The sequence below is a fragment of the Notolabrus celidotus genome, chromosome 10 (genome assembly GCF_009762535.1).
Source record: "Notolabrus celidotus isolate fNotCel1 chromosome 10, fNotCel1.pri, whole genome shotgun sequence".
Taxonomy (NCBI): domain Eukaryota; kingdom Metazoa; phylum Chordata; class Actinopteri; order Labriformes; family Labridae; genus Notolabrus; species Notolabrus celidotus.
This window is the reverse complement of record NC_048281.1, coordinates 22886532-22913912: the sequence shown is the minus strand read 5'-3', so window position 1 is coordinate 22913912 and position 27381 is coordinate 22886532. Positions and strand designations below refer to the sequence as shown.

General features: G+C 42.7%; 3 protein-coding genes across 9 annotated transcripts in view; 2 read left to right on the top strand and 1 right to left on the bottom strand.

Moving 5' to 3' along the window:
• The first annotated feature begins 3154 nt into the window (after positions 1–3154).
• Positions 3155–6908, top strand: gja5a (gap junction protein, alpha 5a). Its single transcript, XM_034693174.1, has 2 exons — positions 3155–3364; positions 4428–6908. Exon 2 carries the CDS (start codon positions 4530–4532, stop codon positions 5676–5678), a length of 1149 nt encoding a protein of 382 aa, XP_034549065.1. The 5' UTR covers positions 3155–3364; positions 4428–4529; the 3' UTR covers positions 5679–6908.
• Positions 6909–9597: 2689 nt separating this feature from the next.
• On the top strand, positions 9598–18221 carry acp6 (acid phosphatase 6, lysophosphatidic). 2 transcript variants are annotated; one of them, XM_034694241.1, is made up of 12 exons: positions 9598–9806; positions 10286–10385; positions 11592–11811; positions 11900–12028; positions 14921–15051; positions 15195–15274; positions 15352–15439; positions 15609–15741; positions 16547–16647; positions 16735–16827; positions 16921–17086; positions 17167–18221. In XM_034694241.1, the coding sequence occupies exons 3-12, from the start codon at positions 11599–11601 to the stop codon at positions 17299–17301; spliced, it is 1269 nt and encodes a 422-aa protein (XP_034550132.1). In that variant the 5' UTR covers positions 9598–9806; positions 10286–10385; positions 11592–11598; the 3' UTR covers positions 17302–18221. The 2 variants fall into 2 exon arrangements, with proteins under 2 accessions (XP_034550132.1, XP_034550133.1); XM_034694242.1 differs by lacking the exon at positions 10286–10385 and having other exon boundaries at positions 9674–9806.
• Positions 18222–18593: 372 nt separating this feature from the next.
• The window catches only part of bcl9 (BCL9 transcription coactivator), a 35988-nt gene continuing 27200 nt past the window's right edge, over positions 18594–27381 (bottom strand). For 3 of the 6 annotated variants that reach the window (XM_034693181.1, XM_034693183.1, XM_034693184.1), the window contains exons 5-10: positions 25357–25464; positions 25022–25208; positions 24182–24278; positions 21885–24084; positions 21087–21356; positions 18594–20944 (exon numbers count right to left, since the gene is read on the bottom strand). In XM_034693181.1, coding sequence (XP_034549072.1) covers positions 19905–20944; positions 21087–21356; positions 21885–24084; positions 24182–24278; positions 25022–25208; positions 25357–25464 — 3902 coding nt within the window. In that variant the 3' untranslated portion in view covers positions 18594–19904. The remainder of the gene's footprint in view (positions 20945–21086; positions 21357–21884; positions 24085–24181; positions 24279–25021; positions 25209–25356; positions 25465–27381) is intronic. The other 3 variants (XM_034693185.1, XM_034693186.1, XM_034693187.1) reach the window with 2 other exon arrangements.

The window sequence follows — 27381 nt, the reverse complement described above, 5'->3', positions numbered from 1 at the left end:
TTCAGAGTCTGTCAAACATGGATTAATGCTGGAAAGAGCAGATAGACAAAAGAAAGTTCAAATCCACCCTGCCCCCTGTTGTTTCTAATCTGAGGATTCAAGGCAGCCTTAAGGGGAACCAGACAAATGTTGGGTGATAATTGAAAAAGACTGGCAGAGAGACGAGGAGAATTCTTTATTCAAATAATTTACCTAAATAGGAAAGAGAAGTAGAATAATCATCAACTTTTAATTTGTTCTGAAGAACAGGCCTCTAATCTGAGTGTTAAAAATAAAGCCTAAATCATAGAAATATGTCTTCAATTAGTCTGCTCAGGACACAAAAACATGCTCCATGCAGCAACAAAAAACAAGGCATTACAGTAAAATTCATATCCTATCAAGGGGCTTTTGACAGCCGAAAAGTGCTGCCACACACTCAAATATTCTTGAATCAGACTCAATGCCCTTTAAGGCAGCAGAGAGGCTGGTTTGATGAACCTGAGGATTTATCGTTGCGTTGCAGCATGGAGAAAACATGCAGCATTTTATTCATGCTGCTCTGCAAGCGGCTGTCACTGCACAGCAATGCCGTTTCATAACGGTTATTTCTCTCTGCACTCCTCTGAACTTACTGGCCGCTGTCCAGAACTACTCAGTGTCGCTGTTTGCATGCCTGGGAGTAAATTATAATACAGGAGAATTTAGTTAGTCCATCTAGAGCTACAATGCTCTTCTTCGGAAACAGAGACTTATTGTTACTCAATTTAATCAAGATCTCTACTCTACCTGGGACATATTTTATAACATTTTAACCTGCCAACACTTCTATTTGCTGCAGGAAAACACACACACACACACACACACACACACACACACACACACACACACACACACACACAAATACTTTTTTTTTTTTTTTTTTCAGAAACAGAGAAAGTAACTCAGAGATGCATAACGCCCTATTAGTGTAGTTCTCTGTTTGAAATCAGTCACATTGCCCATGAAGTCTCCTTTCCTCTGCCACTGAGATTATAAACAAGTGTGAAAGATATGATGGTCTACAGGAGGTCCAGAACATCTCTCTAACTCTGTGCACTGCCAGACCTCCAGAAAGCCTTCAGAAGAATAGGTATGACAGACAGCTTAGAGTATAGAGGGATTTTATAGAGTCAAAGTACAGTGGAAAAGTCTGACAGGAACCTCGTGTACACACACAAACATACACACTCTCTTTTTACTACGTTGTTCCTTTTGTCTTTCGGAAATCATATTGTTTGAGATTACTTCCTCTGAGGACAGGAAGAGAGAGTTGCGGGAGGGAGACAGCGACTCAGAAAGCTGCCTTTCCACAGCGGATCTAGAAACTATTCTGAGGAAAGCCTGCATTTCAAACACTGTGTGTGAATACTACATTGTGTACTGTATGTGATATGTTCCCAGAAAGACCACAACACTACATCAGTGTTGGAAAGGAGGCAGTCCTGTAGTCTATGACCGTGATACTAGAAGACAGCTTTACTAGAGATTTTCTGCTGTATGGTTCATTGATGTTTTACTCCATGACATTAAAAAAGAACAGATGTACTTATACTCAACTACTGTATTTAATAAATTCAGTTGCTAGTTTCTATAAAGATTAATATTTTGTATTCAATTCATCAGCTTTAAACATGTTAAACAGCCATTCTGCTAGCATGACTCAGTTTCAATTTGGTCTAAACATCTCGAAAATGGAATAGGATTACATTTTTCCACAAACATTCATGGTCCTGAGAGGATGAATCCTACTGACTCTGGTGAATATCTACATGTTCATCTTCTTCACCATCAGCTAATTCATGTATTAGCTGATGAAGAAGGATAACTTATTCAAATTTGTACATATTTTTTAAGTTTAATCTTAAATTCTCAAGTTACCAAATAGCAGCAAAATCAGCTAGCTTGAATTTTACTGTTAAGTGTTGTTTAGCTTATTAGCATGCTGCCTTACATGTACTGTTAAGTAAGACTAGCTGAGTATAATGCTAACATCACTAAAATAAAGAGATTACCACAATACAATGGTAAACAAGGAGTGCAAACAACTTAATATTGACATATATTAGCTACATTAACATATAACATTGTTTGCATGCTAGTTTACTAGCTATTGCACATGAGTGCTCTGAGCTTAATGCTACAGACACAGATCCTTATCTTCTGAATGGATTTTAATCCACCCAACCACTTACACAATACACATTATACCACTTATTAACCCTCCTGTTATGTTGTGGGTCAAATTGACCCTTTTAAAGTCTATTTAAGGCAATATATGCCTTCCAAACCAGCTAAATGCAGCATAAAAATCTGGGCTGCATGTGAGAGAAGAGGTGTCATGTTAATGTATCAACATCACTTCATAAAAATAAAAAAATTCAAAATTTAAAATATAATACACAAAAATCTATGTCATGTCAAACTATTGTATTTATATTTAGGGCTTTCCAATGTACATTAAAATAAGTTTTAACATGGATTTGAATGAAAAACGAGTGAGTTATCCTCATTGAACCATGATCTGTGAGAATTAAAGAACACCAATGGACCAAATCTTGATTTAAGGGATCAGTAATGGAGTTAAAAATTAAATTTAAAAAAATGTGCATCAGGATTTTTGGGGGTTCTGACACTTTTGGATAATTGTGTGTTCCCCCGGGTCAAATTGACCCAGGAACATTATTGCTGTTCCAGAGAAACATACATAACAGGAGGGTTAACAAGCTACCAGGTGAGGATCAGCTGTTGTCAGTGTTAGCTGGTGAGAGAACATGGCCGTCATAATCTGTACCTCCTGCTATTGTCCCGGCTGGACTCTTACACCCTTCCTCCTCCTCTGAACTCTCTTTGCCTGTAAGTGATTTACTTCCAGTAAAGATCATCAACTTCAAGGAGGGCTTTTGGCCAGCTCTTTTAGTAGGATGAGGACCCTCTTTATGGACTCATGATCCAAACTGGGACCAGTCTGACGTTAGGTCCATGCTGGAAAACAAGTGTCAAACCCCAAACTCCCACATGCTGTTAAGTGGGTGTTTTGTATCCTGTCTCTCCCTGCTTAACAGATAAGGAACCCAACGCTCTGATTTCACATCTTATTACCTTATATATACTTAACTGAGGCGCTGAGGGAGAGAGAGAGATGGACACAGGGACAAACGGTCATGGTCATTTAGACCATCTCTCTCTCTCTCTCTCTCACTCTCTCTTTCTCTCTCCCTCTCTTTCACATAACCAGTGTCAGAATCAGCCAGGCATTGAAAGCCCTACACTTTGGACTACACAATGGAAGAAGCTTAGTATGAGCGTCTGCTCATGGATAACACTTGAAGGCAGATGAGGGATGGTAAGATGGCATTTTCAGTCCTTGTTTGGCTTTTTTTTAACTTACAGTGATTGTAGAGATTATTCTGTATATTATATACCTCGCCATTGAACAAACAGTTTGTGTTAAGGCACAGCTTCAGAGGAATGTGTACATTTTCTGGTACCTAAAAGGGTAGCCACTTTGGGCATGTAACGTGTTTGGAAAATACCTGTCAAAGTCTTACTTTCAGCCAGCCTTTTTTTAATGCTATAACTCATCTGGCGTTGATGTCTAATTGCATAGTAAAAGCTGGCAGTAGGCATACTTATAGAGCTCACATAGATGTCAGAGGTCATCCCTGGATGGAGTTTGATGGGTTTTCTTAACCTCTCAATGACAGGGGTCATTTATTGCACTTATAAAGCTGTCTGTTGAACCGCCTTATAGGGTCTGTCTTGGCTGAGACTTGCCGGTCTCTCTCTGCCATGTTTGGGTCTCACTGATGCTGCAGTCAAGAGGTGAAAAGATGGAGAGATGTGATTGACGGATAGGTCCAGATTAGTACCGGGTAGGAGTTTGTTTTTTGTTTTTTTTTGCAGAGAGGATCACAGACATGAAAGCTGCCTTTCTGTCACTATGAGTGAAGAGTGCTGGTGATGGTCCAGAGGCAAGATGGGTACTGCGCAGCTCAGGCCAGGTCACACGGCATTGAAAGGACAGAGTCTCCTCGCTTTGACTTGCCCTGTGGTGGCCCGTTAGCCTCTCTGTCTGTTTGTCAAACATATTATGGAGCCAGACGTGGGGAATGTAAACACACACAACAAAATATTGCAATAATTTCTCTTAAAATGACCTCTGTATTTACTTTGACATGACTCCTGAACTTCCTCTCCTCTCTCTCTCTCTCTGAGTGTCTCTCTTTCTCTGGTGGGAAAATGGTTGTTCTCATGCCAGCGTCCAGTCCTCAAGCAATTCACAGACAGAGAAGCTATTTTTATGATGCCACACACACACCCAGGTCATTTCATCATCAGAGGACCTACAGCTAACTGTGTATTTCTTTTTTGTCTTTTTTCCTTCTTCTCTTTTCCCTCCAACTCAGTGACCTCACCTTTTCACCCCTAGTTGCACCCTACCTGTCACCCTCTCCTCCCTCTCCAGTCTTCTTATCTCAGGTGTGTGTGTGTTTGACCCGTGAGCAGCGATGGGAGACTGGAGTCTACTGGGGAATTTCTTAGAGGAAGTCCAAGAACACTCAACCTCGGTGGGAAAGGTCTGGCTCACGGTCCTCTTCATCTTCCGCATCCTGGTGCTGGGCACGGCCGCGGAGTCGTCCTGGGGCGACGAGCAGAGCGACTTCCTTTGTGACACCCAGCAGCCCGGTTGCACCAACGTGTGTTACGACAGCGCCTTCCCAATCGCTCACATCCGCTACTGGGTGCTGCAGATCGTTTTCGTCTCCACACCTTCACTCATCTACATGGGCCACGCCATGCACACGGTGCGGAGGGAGGAGAAGGAGCGGAGGAGGGAGCAGGAGGAGAGGGAGGCCAGAGGAGAAGGAGGAGGAGACCTGGAGGTGGAGAAGGAGTACCTGCAGCAGAAGGAGAGCGGTAGATTAATGAGTGATAGGGGTAGTCGTGTTCGTCTGAAAGGAGCACTGCTGCAGACGTACATGCTGAGCATTTTGATCCGCACGGTGATGGAGGTGACTTTTATTGTGGTGCAGTATAGGATATATGGAATTTTTCTGAAAGCATTGTACCTCTGCAAGTCCTGGCCCTGCCCCAACCCTGTCAACTGCTACATGTCCCGGCCCACGGAGAAGAACGTCTTCATCATCTTCATGCTGGTGGTGGCTGGTGTGTCGCTTCTCCTCTCTGTGCTGGAGCTCTACCACCTTGGCTGGAAAAGTGTAAGGAGGTGTGTTCACAAGAGAGCGATTGAGAGGAAGAGCCAAAGAGCGGTTACGGTGGCTGTGTCTGCAACCCTTGAGCCAAACAGCCCCCCTCTGCCCTCAGCCTCGTGCACTCCACCTCCAGACTTCAGCCAGTGCCTTGCAGCCACAAGCTCCATGACACCAATGGCTTCCATGGCCTCTCAACCTTTCAACAACAGGATGGCGCTTCAGCAGAACTCAGTCAACTTAGCCACCGAGCGGCATCACAGCTGCGACAACCTGGAGGACGAGGAAGATTTCCTTAGAATGAGATATGAACAAGCGCCCTCAGAGCTACCCAACACCTGCTCGCAGTCCCCTCTGCTGCACACTGGCTTTATGAGGGAGAAACGCCGCCTGAGTAAGACCAGCGGGTGCAGCAGCCGCGCTCGCCAGGATGACCTGGCAGTGTAGACTCACAACCAGTAAGAGTGTCCGTTAAAGGAAGGAGAAGGGACAAAGCGATCAGTGAAGGAAAACCCAAAGATGTGTCTGAACGTGGCTACACAAACTAAATATGCAAACTTTAGGATTTAAAGCCAGACACTTGACTTCAGATAAATACTGAATCGCTAGGAAAGAAACACTGTGTTACGTGAGTGAACCATGCAAACGTTACATGCATGAGAAATGTCCAAGAGCTTGAAAATCAAACAACCAAACTGCAAAAAGGAGAAATAATTTTGAAATGAGAACAGGGTAACAAGTTCGATACCTGGCTATTGCACAACAGTTGAAGCCAAAGACTAAGCAAAGTGTGAATGATGGCAGGAAAATGTTTCTTTATGAAGCAAAATACCAAAAGAAATCTCATCTGTTCCATCAACGGAAAGTTTTTCTTCCCTTTCAAATACAAATATACACATGAGATAAGTCAGGGATTAAATATGCAGTAACTTTTGAGATATTTTTTTGGTGAGCATATTTTTGGGTGAATCAAGGTTAAGTGCCTTAACTAGGGAGAAAATATTTTCTTTACCTAAAAAATATTTTTTCAAAGACTGCAAGAATACTACAAATTCCATCCCACTCATTCATCTTTTGACTTTTGGACCTTTGAAACGGGTCAAACAGCCATAAAATGTGACTCAGCAGTAAATATCATCAGATTTATAAGTGTGAGAACGTGAAATCAGAGGTTTGTGAGAAGCAGTGGTGAGAGATTGTAGCCTGTTTCAGGATTTTCCTTTTGAAAGGGGTTCAAGGGAAAAAAAGAAAAAAAGAAGAGCTCCTGTGAGGATGCTTTCATGAGGAGATTCTGCCACTGGGTGGCAGCATTGCACTTACATTTTTCACTTTCTCTCTTAGAGCCTTCATGTAGATATCCTGATATGTTCCTATGCAATGTTTGTTTCTGTTGATGTCTTTGAATGTATTTTTATTTCATCTCTAGTGTCTTTTTCTTACTGTACACAGAGTCATACTTCATGTTATGTGTGAACAGTTTCAAAATTATAATCATCCACTTCAACTACAATAAACATCCACTGCAACTACAACTTCTTCCACAGCAAACATGCATTCAAAAACCAGAACCTTGTCCAGCCTGCTCTATATTCACTGTAGTTTCTTATGTTAGTCTCTCTCTCAGACACCTTCATGCAACAAATGTCAAGTTAATAAATCATCAACTGTTCAATCTGATCTGTTGTCTGCAAGTTGTCTTCTTTATTCAAGTAGAGTTTTATTCTTAGATTTTTGTGTTTCATTTAAGGAATGACGAGTGTGTTGGTTACTGAAGGATGTATTAAATCTTTATTTGATGTCCTATACTGAGCTCAGAAAATTAATCCAAATCACGCAGACATTAATTGGACCATGCAGCACATAAGTTGGAATTGATAAATGAGATGTTATTACCACCTATAGAGAAATATGAAAGTGAGAGACTGCTGCATTTTTAGACCAGTATCTTTTCACCGTTTGCATTTTCCAGTCTGTTCTCAGCAGAAAGGACCTGCAGGAGACAGACTGGGGGAGATAAACAGTATTTACACAAACACAGACTGTCACACCATGTCTGCCAGGAGCTGTGCGGCCAACATCCAACAATTTGGTCCGTTTCAAGCTGAGGAGCTGAAAGCTGCAGTAGATTGCTGCCTTTTTGCTGGTTTGTTTCAGATCAGATTCAACTTTGAACAGAGAGCCTCTTTTCATCATCAATATATACATTTACACTGTATGAGTCTTATATGTTAGAGCAAAATCCAAGATGACTCCAAGTACATTCATATAATAGTTCCTCTGTAATACATCAAACACAACACTTCAAAGCTGAGGAGATGTGTTCATGCTCTCAACTTATTATTAATGTACTCATTTGTTAACAAATGCAGCTAACATCAACATTCAAGGTGGAATCAGAGACAGGATGGAAAATGTGTCAGATTTCTGAGTTTAGCCTCTCGTGATCCCTTGCTAGAAATACTGAATTAAATTAAATCAAAATTCTGGATTGAAATTTGGCATTTAAATTAAATTAAAATAATCTACATCCAATGTTGAAAGTTAAAATTATTCAGTGGAAAGAAGTATGTAAATTATCTATTTGAGTATGTATCCAGAAGTAAGTGTTCCAAGTGGATCTCCTTTCATTGTTTTGTATTATAATATAAATTGTTCAAGATGCTTGAGGTAGGTTTTTTTAGGTCCTTTTTTCGCAAACCAACACATACCTGTACAGCTTTGTTGATAAGGTCCTGTTGTTATATGAAAAAGGATCTGAAATAAATCTTTGGGTCTGAAAATTCTCTCTGGAATTTTCTGTAAGGTTGAAAATAAAAATAAAGAGAGGCATACGTCTAGAACAGGGGTGTCAAACATAAAGCCTGCTGGCCAAAACTGGCCTGCCAGAGGTTCCAATCCGGCCCACGGGATGACTTTTGAAATTAGAAGACATTAACTGCAATATTTCAATAAAAGTGACTGCTATTTCAGTGTGTTCGCAGCAGGTTTCAGGGCTTAAAGAATATAGTATTTGGCCCCACTATGAGACTCATTATGGCAAAAAATACAACAGCTGTTTTTGTAAAAATATAGTACATGTAATATGAACATTTTCAGAATGTACTTTTTGTGCTAAAACAAAGGGAACAAATTGGAGTTGTACTTCTCTATAGGTTATTATGTTAGGATTTTAACAAGCCCACTTGAGATCAAATTGGGCTGTATGTGGCCCCTGAACTGAAATGAGTTTGACACCCCTGGTCTAGAAGGTTCCTGGTAGTCATAATTATTTCTGAGTTATATGAATGAAGAGAAAAAGATATAGACAACAATCTGGTATTGTTACAATTATTAATTTAAAATAAGCCACTAATATTTGTGCTTCTTCAGATTTTTATACTCAAGGTAAATATCCGCCTTCCAACTTGAGTTTTTGATTTTCAAGATGAGGACAGTAATTGTATTGTCTCCTCCAGAATGCTGCCTTATTCACGAATCACCTAGTAAGGCAAGGCAACTTTATTTGTATGGCGCATTTCATACACGAGGGCAACTCAATGTGCTTTACATTAAAACATTAAAAGCATTGGAAACATTCAGACAAGCATAAAAGAACACAATTAAAATGACAAATAAAATGAAACAGAAAAGAAAAGGAAAATTAGAATATATTAAAATAATATTAAAATTTGCATTTAAAGTGAATTAAACGAGCTAAGATAGGAAGGCAGTGGCAAATAAAAAAAGTCTTAATCTTTGATTTAAAAGAGGTGAGAGTTGGAGCAGACCTACAGCTTTTAGGAAGTGTGTTCGAGATATGTGGTGCATAATGACTAAACGCTGCTTCACCATGTTTTGTTCTGACTCTAGGGACAGATGCAGACCAGTACCTGATGACCTCAGAGGTCCAGATGGTTCATAAAGTAGCAGCAGATCAGCAATGTATTTTGGGCCTAAACCATTCAGTGCTTTATAAACCATCAGCATGATTTTAAAGTCCACTCTCTGACAGACAGGAAGCCAGTGTAGAGATCTTAGAACTGGAGTGATGTGGTCTACTTTTTTAGTCCTTGTTAGGACTCGAGCAGCAGCATTCTGTGTGAGCTGCAGCCGTCTGATGGACTTTTTAGGGGAGTCCTGTAAATACACCATTACAGTAGTCTAGTCTGCAAAATATAAATGCATGGAGTACTACTTTTTTTTTTTTTTAATCACACAAAAAAATAATTTTCTGAGGTTAGGATATTTTTTTTGTTTGGTATATCAAATTTCAACTGAGACAATGTGACATGCAGATCCCCTTACATCCTGCAGAGGGCGCTACTGCACCTAAATACTGGTTATCCGCCGATTGTTATCAAAAGAAGAAGAAAGAACCGGCTTTGACGTGAATGCTGGGGTGTTATGGGTAATGTAGTCTTCTCTCGTTAGCTTTCACCTTTACTTTCATTGTAGAGCAGCGTGTGCTCCTACAGTTCCCAACATGTCCCTGAAAGTGTGACAGTCGCAAGAGTTGCCATATGACAAGTGAATGTATCATTTACTTACCGCTTTGAACATTTTATGAAGAGTAGCAGAGGGACTTGATTCCGGAGAGTAAGTGGTTCTCTTTGAAGTTCTTTTAAAGCCTGTTAGCTTTGCTGTAGTAGCATCAGCAGACAGGTTTAATAACAGTCTGGACGGAGGTGAAACTTTAGCTTCGAGCTAGCTTGATAGTTCGGAAAGAGTTAACGTTAGCCTCGTGTCAAGTCCTGCTTTGCTAACGTGCTGAAGTTATGAAAATGTTGAGTAATATTTATCTGCATGCTCGGGTTATCAGGAGTGCAAACAGAGCGTACCTCGCAGTGTTTGGGAGTTAAACGTCAGTACAAGGTTATGTGGATTTAGTGTATTGCACCAGAATGAAGTATTCATGCAGACATTGTGCAGATTAAGTTACGCCCCCTGAGCTCTCTGCAGCAGTCAGTGCAAAGACAAAGTGACTCACCTGATAGCCTTTATTTGCATCAGCGAAGGACGTACTTTACCTAACAAATAATCACTAAATATGCATCTTTTTGCTTTACCCTGTGCAGCTGCGACCTCTATTTTATCTCAGCTAGAGTCAGTTACTGCTGCTGCTGTTGATCATCATCAGTGTCACTTGATTTAACTGGAATTTATATGTGAAAGCAGGTGAGTTAAGATATATTTTCATGTCTAAATCTTGATCACCTTTTCTTAAAGTGCTGATTCATTTCTTTGAATTTGTCAAGAACATGTCATCACCAGAATCTGAGGAATCCTGATGCACATTTCTGACTTTTTAGGAGGACTATAAGCAGTGGTGGACAAAGTACACAGCTTCATTACTTGAGTCAAAGTATAGATACTCCAGGTCAAATATTACTCCATCAAAGTGAAAGTTGCTCTGTCAGATTATGACTTGAGTTAAAGTACTAGATAACTTGCTTTTAAAAATACTTAAGTATTCAAAGTGCTTCTTAAAAAACCTCAAATAGTATTTTCACAGCATGAGTGCAGTCAAGAATACATAGGATTACATTCTGTTACATTATGTTTATTTAGAAACCATTACTTTAAATCTTTAAAAACTATACCATGGAATAAAAACGGCAACTAAGTTACTCCAAGCACAGACAACTTAGTTTAGCTGGTTCATCTGGAATGAAACAAAGTATCGTATAGTAAAGTATACAACTATGGCTAAACCACTGAGACAAACAGAACTACACACACATTTTACTGTCTTATGGATCAGATTTTAGAGAAGAGAAGGAAATTCATGAGCTGACTTCAAAGCAAAAGTAGTGAGTAACTAGAGCATTGATAGAAATGCAATGGAGTGAAAAGTACAATAATTGTATTCTGAATGTAGTTGAGTAAAGTAATAAGTATCCCCCAACACATAATACACAAGTAAAGTACAGATACTCAAAAAATGTACTTAAGTAAAGTACTCAAGTACATTTAAGTTGGAAACTTTCCATGGGAATAAACTGCAATAAACCATGAATTTACTAAATTGAAGGTTGGCTCTTAATACAGAACTTAAATATAGTCGGGGAAAATATATTTTAGCATAATCTTGACTAAACCAACCAGATTTCATGCAAGTACAGTTGAATATCTTTGCTATTCCTCAACCACATGCACATAGCACACTGCTTACTGCAGGGCTATTGAGACCACGCCCCCTTCATGATGATGATGCACAGATGATGAATTTCCGGAAATTTTCCACCCCTTTGCAACCCCACTTAAACCACAAGCATTTTTAACCACTGTTTTTTTTTCAAATTATTTATCTATCTTCCTCCCGCTATGTTTGCGATATCTGCAGGTTTATTCTTACATATTTAATATTTCTCTCGTCCGCAGCACCACCATGAGATACCTCTGGCCCAAAGTGTGTGTTTTCGGTTCGGCAGCTTTTGGTTCTCTTCTGTGGTCACAGAAGAAGACCGAATCAGACCACGCTGAATCCACTTGCTCCTCTGCTGACACAGATCAGAGCTCTCCTTATGAGCTGAAATTGGTCCAAGTCTTGTTCCGTCATGGTGCCCGAACACCTCTGAAGTCCATACCTGATGTGATCGAGGTAAAACTTCATTCCTGTTTTCATTTAATGCTTTATTTAGTTTCCTTTAAAAGATGCAAGAAACACAACATGTGTCTGTTATTTGTAGGCCCAGTGGGTCCCGACACTATTGGAGCCTCCTGCACACTGCCACATTAACTATGTGGTGACAGATCTTCGTGGTGGCCCCAAGCCCCCAGCTCCTGTAGAAGACAGCTATCGGAAGAACATACTGACCGTGAGTAGGTGTGTTTAGTGATGTTTGAGGGCTGTCGTAAAAGAAAAGGTTTAAAGGTCTGGATTCGGATGCAGAGACAAGTGTTGTGTTCTTGGAGAGTGACAATATCTACAGCACTAATTACAGTGGTGGCCAGAATTATTAGAACACTTGGCCTATTGAAAGGTTTCAGTTATTTTTGTTGAATTTGCCGTCAAAATACCTATAAAACTAATTAAATATCTACAAAGTAATCATCATGCTCTATAAACCATAGAATACAGCCATCAGAAAGAGATTTAGGTCATTTTCCTTATAAAAAACAAGCTAGGCCTATCCCACTGTCAATGTCAGACAATTCTATTCTTTCACAGAAGAAGCCAAATTACTTGTGTAATCATTGTCAGATGTGATCGTGGTTAAATTGATAGTGATGCCAGAGTCTTAGGACACAGCTATGTGATTCTTTTGAATGTAGAAAGCCTATCCTGCAATTTAAGTGCTTGGTCACATCTGGGTTTTGTCACTGAGGCCACACCATCAATTGGTATAAATTCAAAGCCTTTAGAAGTAGTCTTGAACCAAGCGGCAACCTCCGGGCTCAAACGATGAAGCCCATGCGGTAGTGCTATAAACTGCAATACATCGAAAATCCGCTTGAGGCTGGCTGCAGAAACACCGGAAACCACATAGATATGAATGGGAAAAGACGATCTTTGCAGCATTAATAAACATGTTTACAGCGTGGTTCAAAAAACGGCTTGGCTCTACGAAGCTGATCTCTCTAATGGCACACACTGTACGGGGGGTGAATTTTTTTCTAACATGACGGTTCAGAAGATATTAAGATTACGAGTTTTGCCCAAATAAGGACATGACTGACGTATGGGAACGCATGGCTATTGGCTAAGAGGCTCAAACTACATCACACTCTGCCTGGTTGAGTTCCGATATTCTGATATTTTATACGGTCTATGTCTTGAACACATGTTGCTCTCTGAACATGGCTAAGGTGAAGAAGGAGCTCACAAGTGAGCAATGGGTTGGAATAAAATAACTTTCTAATGCTGGCTGGAGTCACCGCTGCATCGCCAAGGACTTGAGATGCAGTCCAAGCACTGTAGAGTACACTTAAGACCGCCATGATGCCAACAATTCACACCAGAACAGAAAGGGGGAAAGGTAGATAAAACAAACTTTCAGACAGACAAGTGAAGCATCTCAAAATGCCATTTGGGCCTCAGGAACACGTGACTTATGGCCCTTTTCCACTACACAGTTCCAGCCCTACTCGACTTGACTCTACTCGGTTTGGGTACCTTTTCCACCAGCCCGAGTACCGACTCACGGTGAGCTGGGACGTCATAACACTGCTGCACGAAACTGCGTTCACGTCATTTTGAACGTGACACAAACACAACAATCAAAAACAATGGAGGACATGCAGGCAATGGTGTACAGACATTGTACAGTACTGACGTCGTTTTTAAAAAATGGTGGGTTTGATTCCTGTGTTGGGCGTCGCGCTCATGACTCTTCGGTGACGACATTCTCTGACCAATCAGTGGCCGGCAGTCCGTCGACGTCACCTTTTAGTATTGGCTCAGCTCGCTTGGAACCAGAGCAGAGCAGGTATGAAAAACTGGTATCTGACACGAGGTACCGCGCCCGTGGAAGCGCAACACAAACTGAGTAGAGTAGGGCTAAGACGGGCCATTAGTGAAAATTGATGGATTCATGGATAAGATAGTATACCACAACATTTTGATGAGGCACAGAGTTCCACCTGGGAGTCGTCTTAATAGGCCCGGAATTTATTTTCCAAGAGGACAATGATCCTAAACATTCTTCTAAGTATTGCCAGAACTACCTGCGACACAAGGAATCTGCTAGAACATTGAAAATGAGGGACTGGACCCCTCAAAGTCCAGACCTCAACCTATCTAGCAAATTTGGGGCAAGTTGGAGAATAAAGTGGACAGATCTATTTTACATTCAAAGGAAAGCCTTTGGCTTGAGTTGTAGAAGGCATGGGATAACATACGTGTTGAAGTTTTCAGGAAATATCTTGACACTATGTCAGAGAGATGTGAGTAATACTAAAGTTAGAAGTGGATAAAAACAATAGGACTCACTTCATCTGATATATGTCATGCTCAGAGCAACAATCTGCATGTTTCATGAACATTAGGACATGAAATCATGTTTTGGAGTCCAAGAAAAGTGTCAGGTGTTTTAACAGTTTTGGCCACTACTGTACATGAAAAACTTTAAGGAGACATCTATTGGCTAGTAAGGCAATAATAAGTAACATTATTATATCACTCCATTAAGGTGTTCCTGTGCCAGAGCTCTGACATTTTTTGTCCACATGTACGATAGTCATCAATAAAGCTGTCAGTGTCATTTGTGGATTTCTGCTATGACAAGTTAATATCCTCTGTGTTTATGTTTTAGGATCTGTTCTGCATAAACAATCTAACACAAGTAACTGTTGGTTTAATGATGGAAGTATTTTTATCAGCTTTTACCATTTTTGAAATCTCCAGGATTCAAAATGACCTCTCAAGTTTTCTTTCAGTTGGCCCTCCTCCCTCTAGTGGTCACTTGGATTCATTACAAAGCCACACAGATGACACTGAAGCTGGTCCCTCCATTCACCTTCTCTCTGTCATACAGCTGAACTGTGTGTAGGGTTTCCCAGTAAGATACGGTGTCCCATTTGGCAGCCACACAATGAAAGTTTCCTGTGCAGTTAGCTGCCTCGCTAAAGAGGGTTTACTGCTACTGGATTTAGCTCAGAAAAAACCCAAATCCCACAACATGGACTCCTGCCATCCTCGAGTTTGGCAAGTGTGCGCCTTTTGGGCACATCTGTGAATTAAACTTGATCCTGTTTGTCGTACTTGACAGGGTGGCACGTTCCCCGGTCAGCTGACCACAGTGGGCATGCAGCAGCTGTATGAACTGGGCAAGAGGCTGAGGAGGAGATACATTGAGGAGACCCACTTCCTCAGCTCCACCTTTAGCCCAGCAGAGGTCTAGTAAGTAGTGCACATCATGACGAAAATACTTCTCTGGACTCAACCGTTTCCACACATTTGATTTAAGAGTGCAGTACAGAGGATATCAGGCTTTACTATTTTCTAGCTGGCTGCCTTCCATGACCTATTTTTTCCATTTTTAGTGTGCGCTCCACTAACATTGTGAGGACCATTGAATCTGCCAAATGCCTGGTAGCAGGGCTCTTCCAGCAAAAACAAAAAGGTAGGGTAAGAATCCATATGTGTGTTATTTATTCCATTCTGGGTCTCATCTAATCTGTTTTTCTGCTCTACGTAAAGACCCTGTGCCAATATTAACAACAGAGGCAGAATCTGAAATCCTGTATCCTAACTACCATGGGTGCAAGCTGCTCAAAATTCTCGGCAGGTATGTGCACAATATTTGCCTTCATCATTCAATGCAGCGGCTCGCCAAAAGTGAGGAATTGACTCTTGTTTTGTGCAAAAAATTCAAGCCGAGCTGAGCCGACACTGACAGGTTGTCATGGTGTGTCTGTGTTTTTTCGTGCCCTTGACACTGTGTGCGTTCTGTGCAGCCACCGCTGGGCAGAGTCATCCACTCTGCCAGACATTGCAGCGGACCTGCAGAGCATCCAGAGCGCGCTGGGCATCGCCGCTCACCAGAACATCGACTTCATCCTCATTAGGGACGACATGGTCGCCAGAGAGGTGACAGCGCTGCATCCAGATTCATATGACTTTTATTAGGTCTCACCACAAGCTATCAGAAAACATACCACTAAATATCAACACTAAAGCCCAGCCTGAGGAGACAGATGGCAAGCTGCTAGTTATGTAAGACGAAGCCTTGTAATGTAGCATCATCTCATCAAATTTCTGGAGATTAACAAGCTAAAACAGCAGATTACCATGATTTGGAAATGTCTGTTTACCCCTTGCAGTAATTGAAGCTATTCTAAATGAAAACTCATTTAATTCATAATTACATTGACAAATCTAAAGACTTCTAATTTTGTCTGATGAGGATTCATTCATGGAGAGAGACCGAAGTAATTTTTTGCCTTGTTGAATCAGTGGGGTAATATTAGACTTCAGAGGGGTATTTTTTTCTGGAGATGCTCAAATAACCATCTTTTAAATGTGCGCCCTGGGGCCACTACAAGATCTGAACAAGACAGTGGGGGGCTTTTTCTTTTTTTAATTGACTGGATTTTCCTTCCCCCTCACCAGCCACAGCAGCTAAAAACAGACACTTTACAAAACCCTCTTGTCTTGTGGGTCACATCAACCTGGTTTTCAGACACAAACACATATCTGAGTCAGTGCAGCCAACACCCACAAAATGAAGCTACAGGTTGTTTTCACTAACACAGCTCTACACTGTAGGTTAACAGAAGAGACAGATTTAGAAAGAACGCTGATGAAAGGAAAACGGTGGGGAAAAAAGCTCTGTAAAAGTCATGTTGGAAATTGTGGGTTGCTGATACTGTGTCATATCTTCACACATTGACAGACGCACGGTTTGCCCTGCCCCCCAGTGCTGGACAGCTGGAGGAATAAAGTGGAGCAGAGAGCTGTGGACATGATCTGCCATGTGTATGAACCCAGCAAGAGGTTAGATTAAACAAAATCAACAGAGAACATCTTTTAAAAGAAACTCTTTAGTTTTGAGTCACATTTTTTCTCCATGTGTTTAATCAGGGAGAATTTGCAGCTGTGTGTGGGCCCCCTCCTGCACACATTGTTGGCCAACATTGATGAGAAACTTCAGGGCACCTCATCAGAGCCGGACAGGTCTGTGGACACTTTGAGATTGATCTTTTTTTTGTTTTGCACACACTTGATCGCGTTTGGTCTCATTTTAAAAAAAAATCTTCTCCCAAACAGAAAGTTGTTCTTGTACTCTGCACATGACACCACTTTGATTCCCTGTCTGATGGCTCTGGGGGTTTTTGACATGCAATGGCCACCTTACGCCGCTGACATCACCCTGGAGCTACACAAACACCGGCAAACTAACCAGGCTTTCGTTAAAGTGTCATACATAGGCCAGGTGAGAGTCGGACTTTGTCTACATTCATATAAAAGATTTGCATTTCCTTGTTTCACTCCACATTCCTTGTTTCCCTGTAGGATCTACTCGTCTCTGGCTGCAGTGGAGTCTACTGCCCCCTTGAGGAGTTCAAACAGGCTCTCTCAGGATACTCACTGAGCTCTGAACTCTACAAGTCACTCTGTGACAACACAGAAGGCCTGATCAAACCCTGAGCCTGCAAGAAGAAAAGCATTACACTAACAGTAATAATCGTGCATCATGTTTTTCCATCCTCACTTTGCACTCCATCCAGCCACCATCAGTCATTATACCTCACTGTCGGACTCAAGCAGGGGAAGCTGTTTCACGCACACGTCCTGGATTACAGCCTGTTTTTAAACATCTTTTAGTTTACATCACTTTTGTTTTGTGATTCCAAATCCTCATACATCATGCTAATAAAATGTTACATATAGACGAGTTAATTTATTGTTTACTGCATATTGAAGTGTGTTTTAAATGATTTTCTATACACCTTTTGCTTTAAGTTAGATGCTTTGTAGGGATAAATGAGCCAGGTAAATTTAAAGTAAGGCTCAAATGTACTAATGTGGTGATAATGACATCAATGAAGGCACAGTGGAATAAATTATATCAAGCAGGCGGTTCATTTTGGTAAGATACATTTCTTCTGATCTTATCGCAACGTATCTATAAGTATATATATCAGAGCACTAAATTAAATGTTAGATTAAAAGTTAAAATACATTTTAAAGCTCCACTATGTGGCATTAATTCCTACATCTGATCACTTATGCATTTTATTCTGCCAGTTTGGTTGTTTATGATCAACTGTCGCAGTCCTTTCATTCCTCAGGGGAGTAATTTTCATTTCATGTACTGTATTTAATGTTAACAAATACAGGAAGTGGGTCATACATCAGTAAATGTTTTCATAACCATGTGCAGAAAGGGGATTAATCGATGTCTACTTTCAAGAGTGAATTACTTCCCATACATGAGAATAAAGACCTGAGTGTTACTGTGTTACAATAACACACATTGTATCACATCAGCAGGACTTGTCTTTCACTTGCTGCTTATAATGTTATGGTTTGATCTGGTGAGAAAATAAAAAAGGATTTTGATCTTATTTTTTTCTTTTGACTCATGTTTAAGTGACTCTATTGTAACCTGAAACAAAAAAAACAAAAAAACAAATCCCGAGTAAGAATAAGAAGAGTTAAGATTTTTTTACTTGCTGGGATCTGTTTGGAAAGTGCCGTGTCCACTGAAAATAGCTCCCAGTAAGCATTTGATAGTAAGTACCTGATAAAATGTCAACTTGGCAGTGCTTCTTAGTTTGCCTCCCTCTCTTTGTTCAAGCTAAAGGTTGGTAAGCTGGTTTGACATGAAAGATAACAAAGACAACACCTGTCTGCACAAGTGACTCGATGTAATAGTAGAAAGCCACGTGGACACACATACCCGCGCATGCACACACATACGTCATAGACAACATGTATATACCAAAACAATATCTTTTATTTGTAGTCCATCACCACAGCCCTGGTAGGCTATTTTTGCACCAAAGCCAATGGAGAACACATGACAAGCTTATACAATAGAGAAAAGAGAGGAAGTCAACTGGATGGTAAGCAGTACGTGTTTACATTTCCAGGTGTCTCACTTTGGACACCCCAACCTGCCTCACTAAGTTTTACCAGATCTACCTACCCCTAGTTCTATAATACCTGGCATACCTGCTGTGCCACTCCTGTCGCATTCTGCTGACCTTTTGGGGATTATTGCTGTGGGAATGATTATTACCCAGAGTCAACAAGAGAGTCAAAACAAAACAGGAACACAACAGGAACAAGAAGAACACACAAAGCACATCTGGGTATTAGCAGTATTATTCACGCTGACGAAAGTTGAGTCCTGAAAGTAGGATCCTCACACAATGTGTTGCTCTCAATGGTAAAAATAGAGAAAGAAGACGCTTTCTGCAGACGGTCCATGTTTGTGCTTTTTTAATAATACTATTATCTTAATGAGGTCATAGTTTGGTTTGTTATACACTGGAGTTACAAAGGAAATTAAAATAGACTAAAATTCGAATAGCCCACCAATGGTAAACAGTACAGTATTTTTAGGGGGCATTCCTCCCCCAATGAAAGCTGGGTAAGAGGAGTTGAGAGGTCACTGATAGAATGCCTATACATACAGACACATACATACGTACCACACAAACATACAGTCTGTCAAGCACGCACACGCACTCCCACACGTATATACTGTACAGAAACAGTCAAAACGATGGAGCGAGAGACAAGATGGAGTTCCACTAAAGTCTTCACAAAGCACAAATTCTTATTCCTTTCTCTTGTTCCACACCACTTTTGTGACAATTTTTGTTTTTTTAAATTTGAAAAAAGTAGACATATACTGTAGCATCTCCACGCTGACTTGTTAGGTTGATTCCTCTTTGATGTCATCTTTACAGTCAGATAATCAAAAAACACAAGAACAGTTTTTTTTTTGCAAAAATGATGCACAACAATCCCATACATTCTGAAGTTCATGAGTCAAAATTCAATGTTCTTGTGGCAAAAAGTACTCCGATCTGGGCCTGTCCGAGTCTCCACTGGAATAGTTCCCACAGGACATTACTAGGTGACTGGTAAGCTCCACTCTGTTTATTTCTGTGTACATACTCCTCTAGTTTTATACTTCCTTTGTTTAAGTCCATCAGAGTTTTGTCTCCACACACTGTGACCTTTGCTCCACCCTCCATACTGTCCAAGAACATTCTACATACAAGGTTTCTGTTGGATTAGAACATTCCAGGGCCCGGACTGAACCCCATGTCCATGTCACGAGGCCTCATCTGACCCCCCATCATCATTGTCTGCTGAGGGGGGCCGCCCATGCCCTGCAGTGACATCATCATGTTAGGTGAACCACCAGGGCCTGGGTGGGACATTTGTCTCCCCTGCATCATCCCTCCCGGTCCCCCAGGGGACATCATCCGGTGCTGGGGGCCCATCATTCCTTGGCCCATGAATCCTGGTGGCCGCATGGAGTTGTGGCCAGGGTTGCCCATTGGCATGTCTTGGGGGCCCATTCCCCCACCCGGGCCCCCAGGCATCCCCCCCATTCCCTGCATGGACATCCCCATCCTCGGTGGACCGTCTCCCATCATGCCTTGCATGGGGAAGCCAGAGGGGTGCGGTTGCTTCCCCCCGGGGTTGTCTCCTCCACCTCGGGGGAAGTATGACAGAGTCTGGCTGGGCTTCTCTGACGGGATTATCCTGGACAGATCAAACTCAGGAATACCGGACGCTCCCGGCCGCATCACCTCGTGAAGGTCTGCATCGCTGAATCCACCCTGCATGTTGTTGAACTCTGGCCCTCCAGGGGTATTAGGCTTACACATACCCCCATCACCCCCACCTCCGTGAGGCATGTTCCCCATCCGTCCTCCCATAGGCCCTCCCTCTCCCTGGAATCCCATTGGATGTCCGGGGAAGCCTTGGGGACCAGGACCATTGTGCGGGGAGAAAGGTCCTTGCTGGGAGGGGGACTGGGTGAGGGGGTATGCTTGGCCTCGATGAGGGTAACCCATGCGTCCCTGGGGCATCATTTGAGGGTTTACCATACCAGGGTCGTTGGGATTTGATGGTATCATCATGCCATGAGGCATCATGCCTGGGCCCATGTTTGGGGCATTGGGAGAGGGCATCTGTGGGGGCATGCCATGGGAGAGGGGCTGGGATCCCATTGGATTCATCCCCAGGGGGCTGAGGGCAGACATGGGTCCTGGGTTTCCGGGTCCCATCATACGAGGATTTCCTTGGTGGTTCATTGCCATTCCTGTACAAGAGAAGCAGAAAAGATTTAACAATCAGTAACATATTTTGTGCAGCATATCAAAGGTCAACTGAAAATACATGATTGAAGGTGGACCCTAAAGTAAAAATCACACAACCAATAAAGGCTATTCTAAATGTTTCACCATTGTTGTTTGCTGATGGTAGGTTTGGGGAGCGAGCCGGGGGCGAGTCGTCATCAGAGCTGGCAACAGTCTTTATGGCATCATGGTAGAGTGGGGTGGAGCTGGGCATTGCAAACTTGGACATGCGTGACATCATGATGGAGAGAGGATTCTGGGAGAGAGTTGGCTCAGGGGGGATGGTGTACGGACTGCCAGACGGGACATTGCCTGGGTGGGACATGGAGCCAGATGGAGCCCCTGATGAAGGAGGGGCTGAGGGACCATTACCACCTGGAGGGTGACATAATGAAAGAGAGATGCCATAAAACTGAGATTATAATACTTACAAGATGAAACTTTGAATGTCTGATAGATTGTTTTATGTGACATCAGCAACAGTCTGGTACTCAAGGATTAGAAAGAGCCAAATCATGCAACCACAAGAGGGAGCCACTGGACCATTACCAACCCCACCCCACCCCTCATACAGATGTGATGCTTTGATAGAAAACCTATTCTGATATTTTATTAATTTTAAGTCATTGATTTTGAAATCTGACTGATTTCAAGGAATACAAGGGGCAATGTAAGACATTTGACATTAGAAATCAACATGATCAGTGACTTAGGATTTGACACAAAAATATTCAAAGAATATGATTTCCATTCAGGGAAAAAAAATTCAAAGAATATATTTTCTATTCAGGAAAAAAAGAGAATAATACATGTAGTAATAAAGATGAACTTTTTCGGAGTTAAATTTCAAATAAAGAATAGGGGAAAGATGTTGTGTTTAACACAGACAGTAAATGATTGTACCTTGGTCCATGCCCCCCATCATGTTTGGTGAAGTTAAACTAAGGGGAGGCTTACCACCTTGAGGTGGAACTCCAGGACTCTGCATGGGTGGTTTCGGAGAGGAAGCCCATCCTGGAGAAGGATTAGGAAGAGAGGGGGACCTCATATGAACCGGAGAAGCACCAGCTGAGCCCATCATGGAGTGGGGGGACTTCATTGGTGCTGAAGATGGAGGAGCTGGAGGGGCATTGGGACCTGTGGGACCAGTCAGCATGCCAGCCAGCTGGGACGGTGTCTGAGGAGATTTAAGGTTTCCAGAGGGAGAGCCCATCATGGGGGACTGCACTTGCCTTAGAGGAGGTGACTTTAGTGGATTGACACTGGGAGAGTTCCCCCCTCCTCCCTGGACATTCAGATCTGCTGGCTTGCGGCCCCTCTGACCTTGTGAAGGGCCACCTGCAGAGGGGAGGTGGTTCATACGACCGTTACCTCCTGTTGGTGTAGATCTGTGCTCTGGACCAAAGGCAGGGTCTGCATGTGGACCCCTCATTCCCCCAGGACCCCCTGGGAAGGGCCGCCCAGGCCCCATGGGAAAGTCTCCAGGTTGTGCCTGCTCAGGGAAGGGAGGACCCTGCATGGGTCTGCCCTGAGGACCCATGTTCTCCATTGGAGGTCCTCCAACTCCTCTCATTCTCATTATCTCATCAGGACTCATATTCATGGGGGCATCTCGTAGTTTGGAAGGGTGCATATGAGGCCCTGGTCCAGGCCCCATGCCAAACTCAGGCCCCATTTCCCTGCCCCCCATTCCCTGGAGCCTAGAGGACGGACTCATCGGCCCATCTCCGGGCATTCTGGGAAAAATACCCATGCCATTACCAGGTTCCATTCCTCCTCTTTGGTGACTCATCATCCTTTGCATGTCCACCATCATCCCAGGAGGGATGCCCTTGTCTCCACCCATACCTTGGTGAAACATTGCCTCTTGGACTGACTGAGGATTTGGGAAACGCTCGCCACGACCCCCTGGACCAGCAAACATTCCCCCAGGTCCTCCTGGGAAGCCTCGTGCATCTCCCATCCTGGGTGGCATATCATCTGGCCAGCCCATACCAGGCCTTGGGGGTCCCTCCATCTCAGGATTCATCATACCAGGGAAACCAGGCATCCTCTGCATATGTGGGGGCATTCCTCTAGGGCCAGGGCCGGGGCCGGGGCCAGGGCCAGGGCCCATGCCCATGCGCTCCTGGTAGGGCTCTGGTGGACCACCTGGCCCTCCCCACATCTCCCCTGGGCCCATCTGATAGGGAGGTGGGGGCCCTCGCATCATGCCACGTGGACCATGGGGGTGCATCATCATGTCTGGAGGAAGAGGCCGGTGTTGCAGTTCTTGTTTCTTCCTCTTCTCTTCATAAAACTCCTGCTGTAGCTTCAACCAAGCCACCTGTTCTGGGGTCATCTGATCTCCATCTCCACAGCCCCCTGGACCCCCCATGTGTGCACCCATTTCATCCTGAGGAAATGGGGGCATGTCCCTAGGTCCATGTGGTGGGCCAAAGGGTGGACCTTGTGGACGAGGTCCTCCAGGCCCACCTGGTGGTCCAAGGCTCTGGGACTGGGCCATCATGGCTTGTAGAGGTCCCTGCTCAGCTCTTCGCGGTGCACCATCTGGACCTCCATCATGAGGTCCACCATGAGCCTGTGGGGGCCCTGGGGGTGGAGCATCACGGTCATCAGGGAAAAGCATGCGCTGAATATCTCGAAGGGTCTGAAGGGAGCGCTGGCGATGCTCCAACTGTTCTTGGGACAAACCCTCTGTGTTTGCCTCCATGTTCAACAGTTCCTGGGCCAATTGCTGCTGCTGTTGTTGCTGCTGTGGTGTCAGCCCTGCTCCACCAGAACTTCCACCCTGCACAACTTCACCTGCTGTTGGAGGGTTGAGGCCTGCCTCAGGTTGGGTAACAGGGGCCTGGTCAACCGAGGCATTAGCGTTACTGGGGCTACTGCCAGGAAGATTTTTGGATTCCATGCCTGAAGAGGATGACCCTTCTTGTGGAAGACCACCAGCCTGGCCCACTTGGTTTGAAGATTGGTTTGGGGCTGGCTCTGACATGCCAGGCAAGGACGGCTTAGATCCGGACTGGTGACTCTGTTCCTGTGAATGGGATGGGGGTTGCTGGGGAGGCTTGGAGTCATTTCGCAGGGCGTTTGCTGCATTGTTCTTGAACAGAGAAGAACAGAAATAGGATTTAAATATGACACTTTCATGAGAGACTTTGGTGTATGTGTGCAAAAAAAGAGCCTATGTTTGTATTTACCAAGAGGAGGTGAGCTTTGTCCTTGCTGTTGGAGATGTTTTTCATGTGGAAGGCAATGATGTTTTCTGTGTGGCCAGTTAGAACCGAATCAGCTGCCCTGAGGACAAGAACGCAGACAGTCAGATATCAGTCATCAGACACAATAAATACGTGTGTGTTTGTGTTTGTGTGTGCTTTTAAGAAACCATGAGCTGGATGAATGGGTACTAGATGGGACCATGAAGGTAAATCCAAGGTCAATAGTCTGAGTAAACTATTGCACGCACACACACCTTCCACATCTTTGATCTCTTATTCCAAACAGAGCGTAAATCTAAGCCAAGTTTGTGCTCCTTCTTAGAAACATACACATGCTTGAGCAGATGCACACAATGGATTCAGACTATAACTGGAAAAGTTTTGGGGAAGGAAGAGAAGGGCTGGGATGCAAGTATCTCAGCGCCTTACACATAAACATTTTCCACAAACATCAAAGACAACAACATCCACTTATGACAGGGGCAGAGAAATAGAGGAAATGGACATTGTTAGTAATTCAATTTAAATTTAAACTGCAACTACACAACACAAAGGGTTTTGCTCTGGGTGTATATTTATTTTGGTAAACAGAGTCTGAGTATAGTGATGATGATATTAGCCTGTCTACAGACATAGATATTTAAAATAGGTAGAGACAAGCTGATTAATCACAACTTACCAACATCTTGATATGCACCACACATGCACTAAAAATGTAACACGAATGTGCCAAATATTGTCTTGAGGGGACAATTTATGAGCTACATAAAATAAAGAGGCTCCAGTGGCAAACAAGCAAACAGTAACTTTTATTTTCCTTACTTGTTGGCCATTTCGGTTGTGAAGACATAAACAAGTTTTGTGCCTGGTTTCTGGCCACTGGTGGGTTCTGTGGTTGAGCCCTGCCCCCCCAGTGTATTGTGGGAGGGCGTGGAGGAGCGGCTGAGTCCGGTGTTGGAGGTAGAATGTGTGACAGAGTCCTGTGGCTTCACATCACTGGAGTTACAGTCTACAGGAAAACAAGAGGGGGGAAAATGTTGTTTTAGGACCCGCACAGACTTATGGGTAATGCAGTTCTACAGTGGAGCTGTCATAAGTCAAGTTGATCGACAGAAGGGCTGCTACACATGCTTGGATGCATGCGTTAACACACTTACTGAAGAATCCTTTGTCATCTTCGTCACTTTCTCCCCCAGAGCACCAGTCAGCTCCACTGTACGGCTGCCTCCTCTCTGCCACGCACATCCTCTTCACCCTGCTGCTGTCTACACATACATACACACACACACACACGCACACACAAACATGTACAAGTGAGAGACGATATGGGAAAGAATATTTTTAAGTCTATTTTCAAGACAGATTTTTTATTAAAAAACCTTTGCTAACTTACATTTTGTAATTTTCTACATTTAAATTGTGTTTATATCTTTAAAAATAATAGCTGTTTCCTCATTTTTGCCTGTTATTTGTCCTCTGGTGATTTTATGGCCTTTCTATTTCATTGCAATACCTTAGTCAAGCATTTTTTTCAACTCTGGTTTCTATTGAAGAGCACCCTAAATGAGTAAACTAAATTTTTCAGAATTCAAACTATTTGCTTCTCAGAACAGATATTGTTTTATACTCAGGAGGAAATAAACAATACATACAGCACACTGCTAAGTCAGGGATAATGTATAAACAGCAGGTTGTTATAGCGGATTGGAAGCCCAGGATGAGCAGGATCTGGAAACTTAGCAGAGGGGTCTCGTACCCAGCTGGTATCTATGCTAAAACAACCTGCTCACTTTACATTTCACTGCTTATCTACTTACCTAATCAATAATGCTACATAACAAATCAATTTGTAAACAATTTTGTTGATTTAAGAATGATTGTATTTCTTCCGTTGAGCTGTTTCCTCTGTAGCCTTTTTAAAATTAGACAATGTAGCTGTTACTAGCTGTTACTATTACCAATATTAAATCAAATGTTACATGGATGGTGAAGTATAACAAGATACATAGGACAACAAGACTCGATGTAGCACATGGGAAGACTGCTGTATCCCATACTGTGTTTCGTTGAGCGTTTCTTTTCATGTGCCACCTTAGGTGCATTTCGACCAAGAGTTCTGGGGTCTTTTGGGCGGCAGAACTACATTACCCTGAACTAAAAGGTTCATGTGCCCCCATTGTTGTTCAGTTTCGACCGCAGGCTGAAGTCTCGGGTGGATTGTTCAAATCAGGCCAGTGACGTATGGAGAAAAAAAATTATACTAAATAATATTTTGAAATCTTAATAAAAAACTAAGCTAGGGTGCATTCCCAGGAACTCCCTCTGTGTTTCAACAACTGTGTAAACTCTGAAAACACCGTTACGTTCAACCAAAGTCCCAGGACTTTTGAAAAGTACTACCCCCCAAGCAGGGGCTTTTCAGGGGGGAGATTATCTACCCCTGAACTCATTTTAGACCCTGGTTCCTCCAGTCGAAACACGCGTAGTTCAGGGGTAAAGTCCCTAGTTCCGGGGTAAAGTTCCTGCGGTCGAAAAACGCCTCTTGAATGTTGTCAATGTCCCTTTAACAGCCCCCAGTTTTTGTTTTGATCTCTCCCATCTTATTTCACTGATTGTCTCTTTTATTTCGTTTTCCACGGTAAAACTTGCATAAAAAATGAATGGACTTCTTTCCGCAGATTAAAACCATTACCGCTAGTCCTCCAGAGCCTGTGACTGGAGTCGCATCCCTGTGGACTGTCTTTTTCTTCATAGCAACAGTCTACTATCGAGAAACAACTGCCTGTTGCTATGAAATGTAGTTATGCAATGATCAATCGGTATCAAGTACTAAGCAAATCCATGTAATGAATGAGTTTTTCAGTAGAACTGTAAAACAACAAATCAACCATGGGACATAATGGAGGTAGAATGTGTGCACATTTGCTTTTAATGAGGTCTAAATATAGATGGTTTTTTGCATGTAGAAGAAATCATACATGTATGTAGTACTACCAGGTGTAAATTAGTGAATGACGCAAGCCATATAGACAGGACACTGTTCAAATGCTCTGGGGAAATTTTTCTGTTATCAGTAGTTAAACCCTCCTGTTATGTTGCGGGTCAAATCGACCCTTTTTAAATTCTATTTTAGGCAATATAGGCCTTCTAAACCAGCTAAATGCAGCATAAAAATCTGGGCA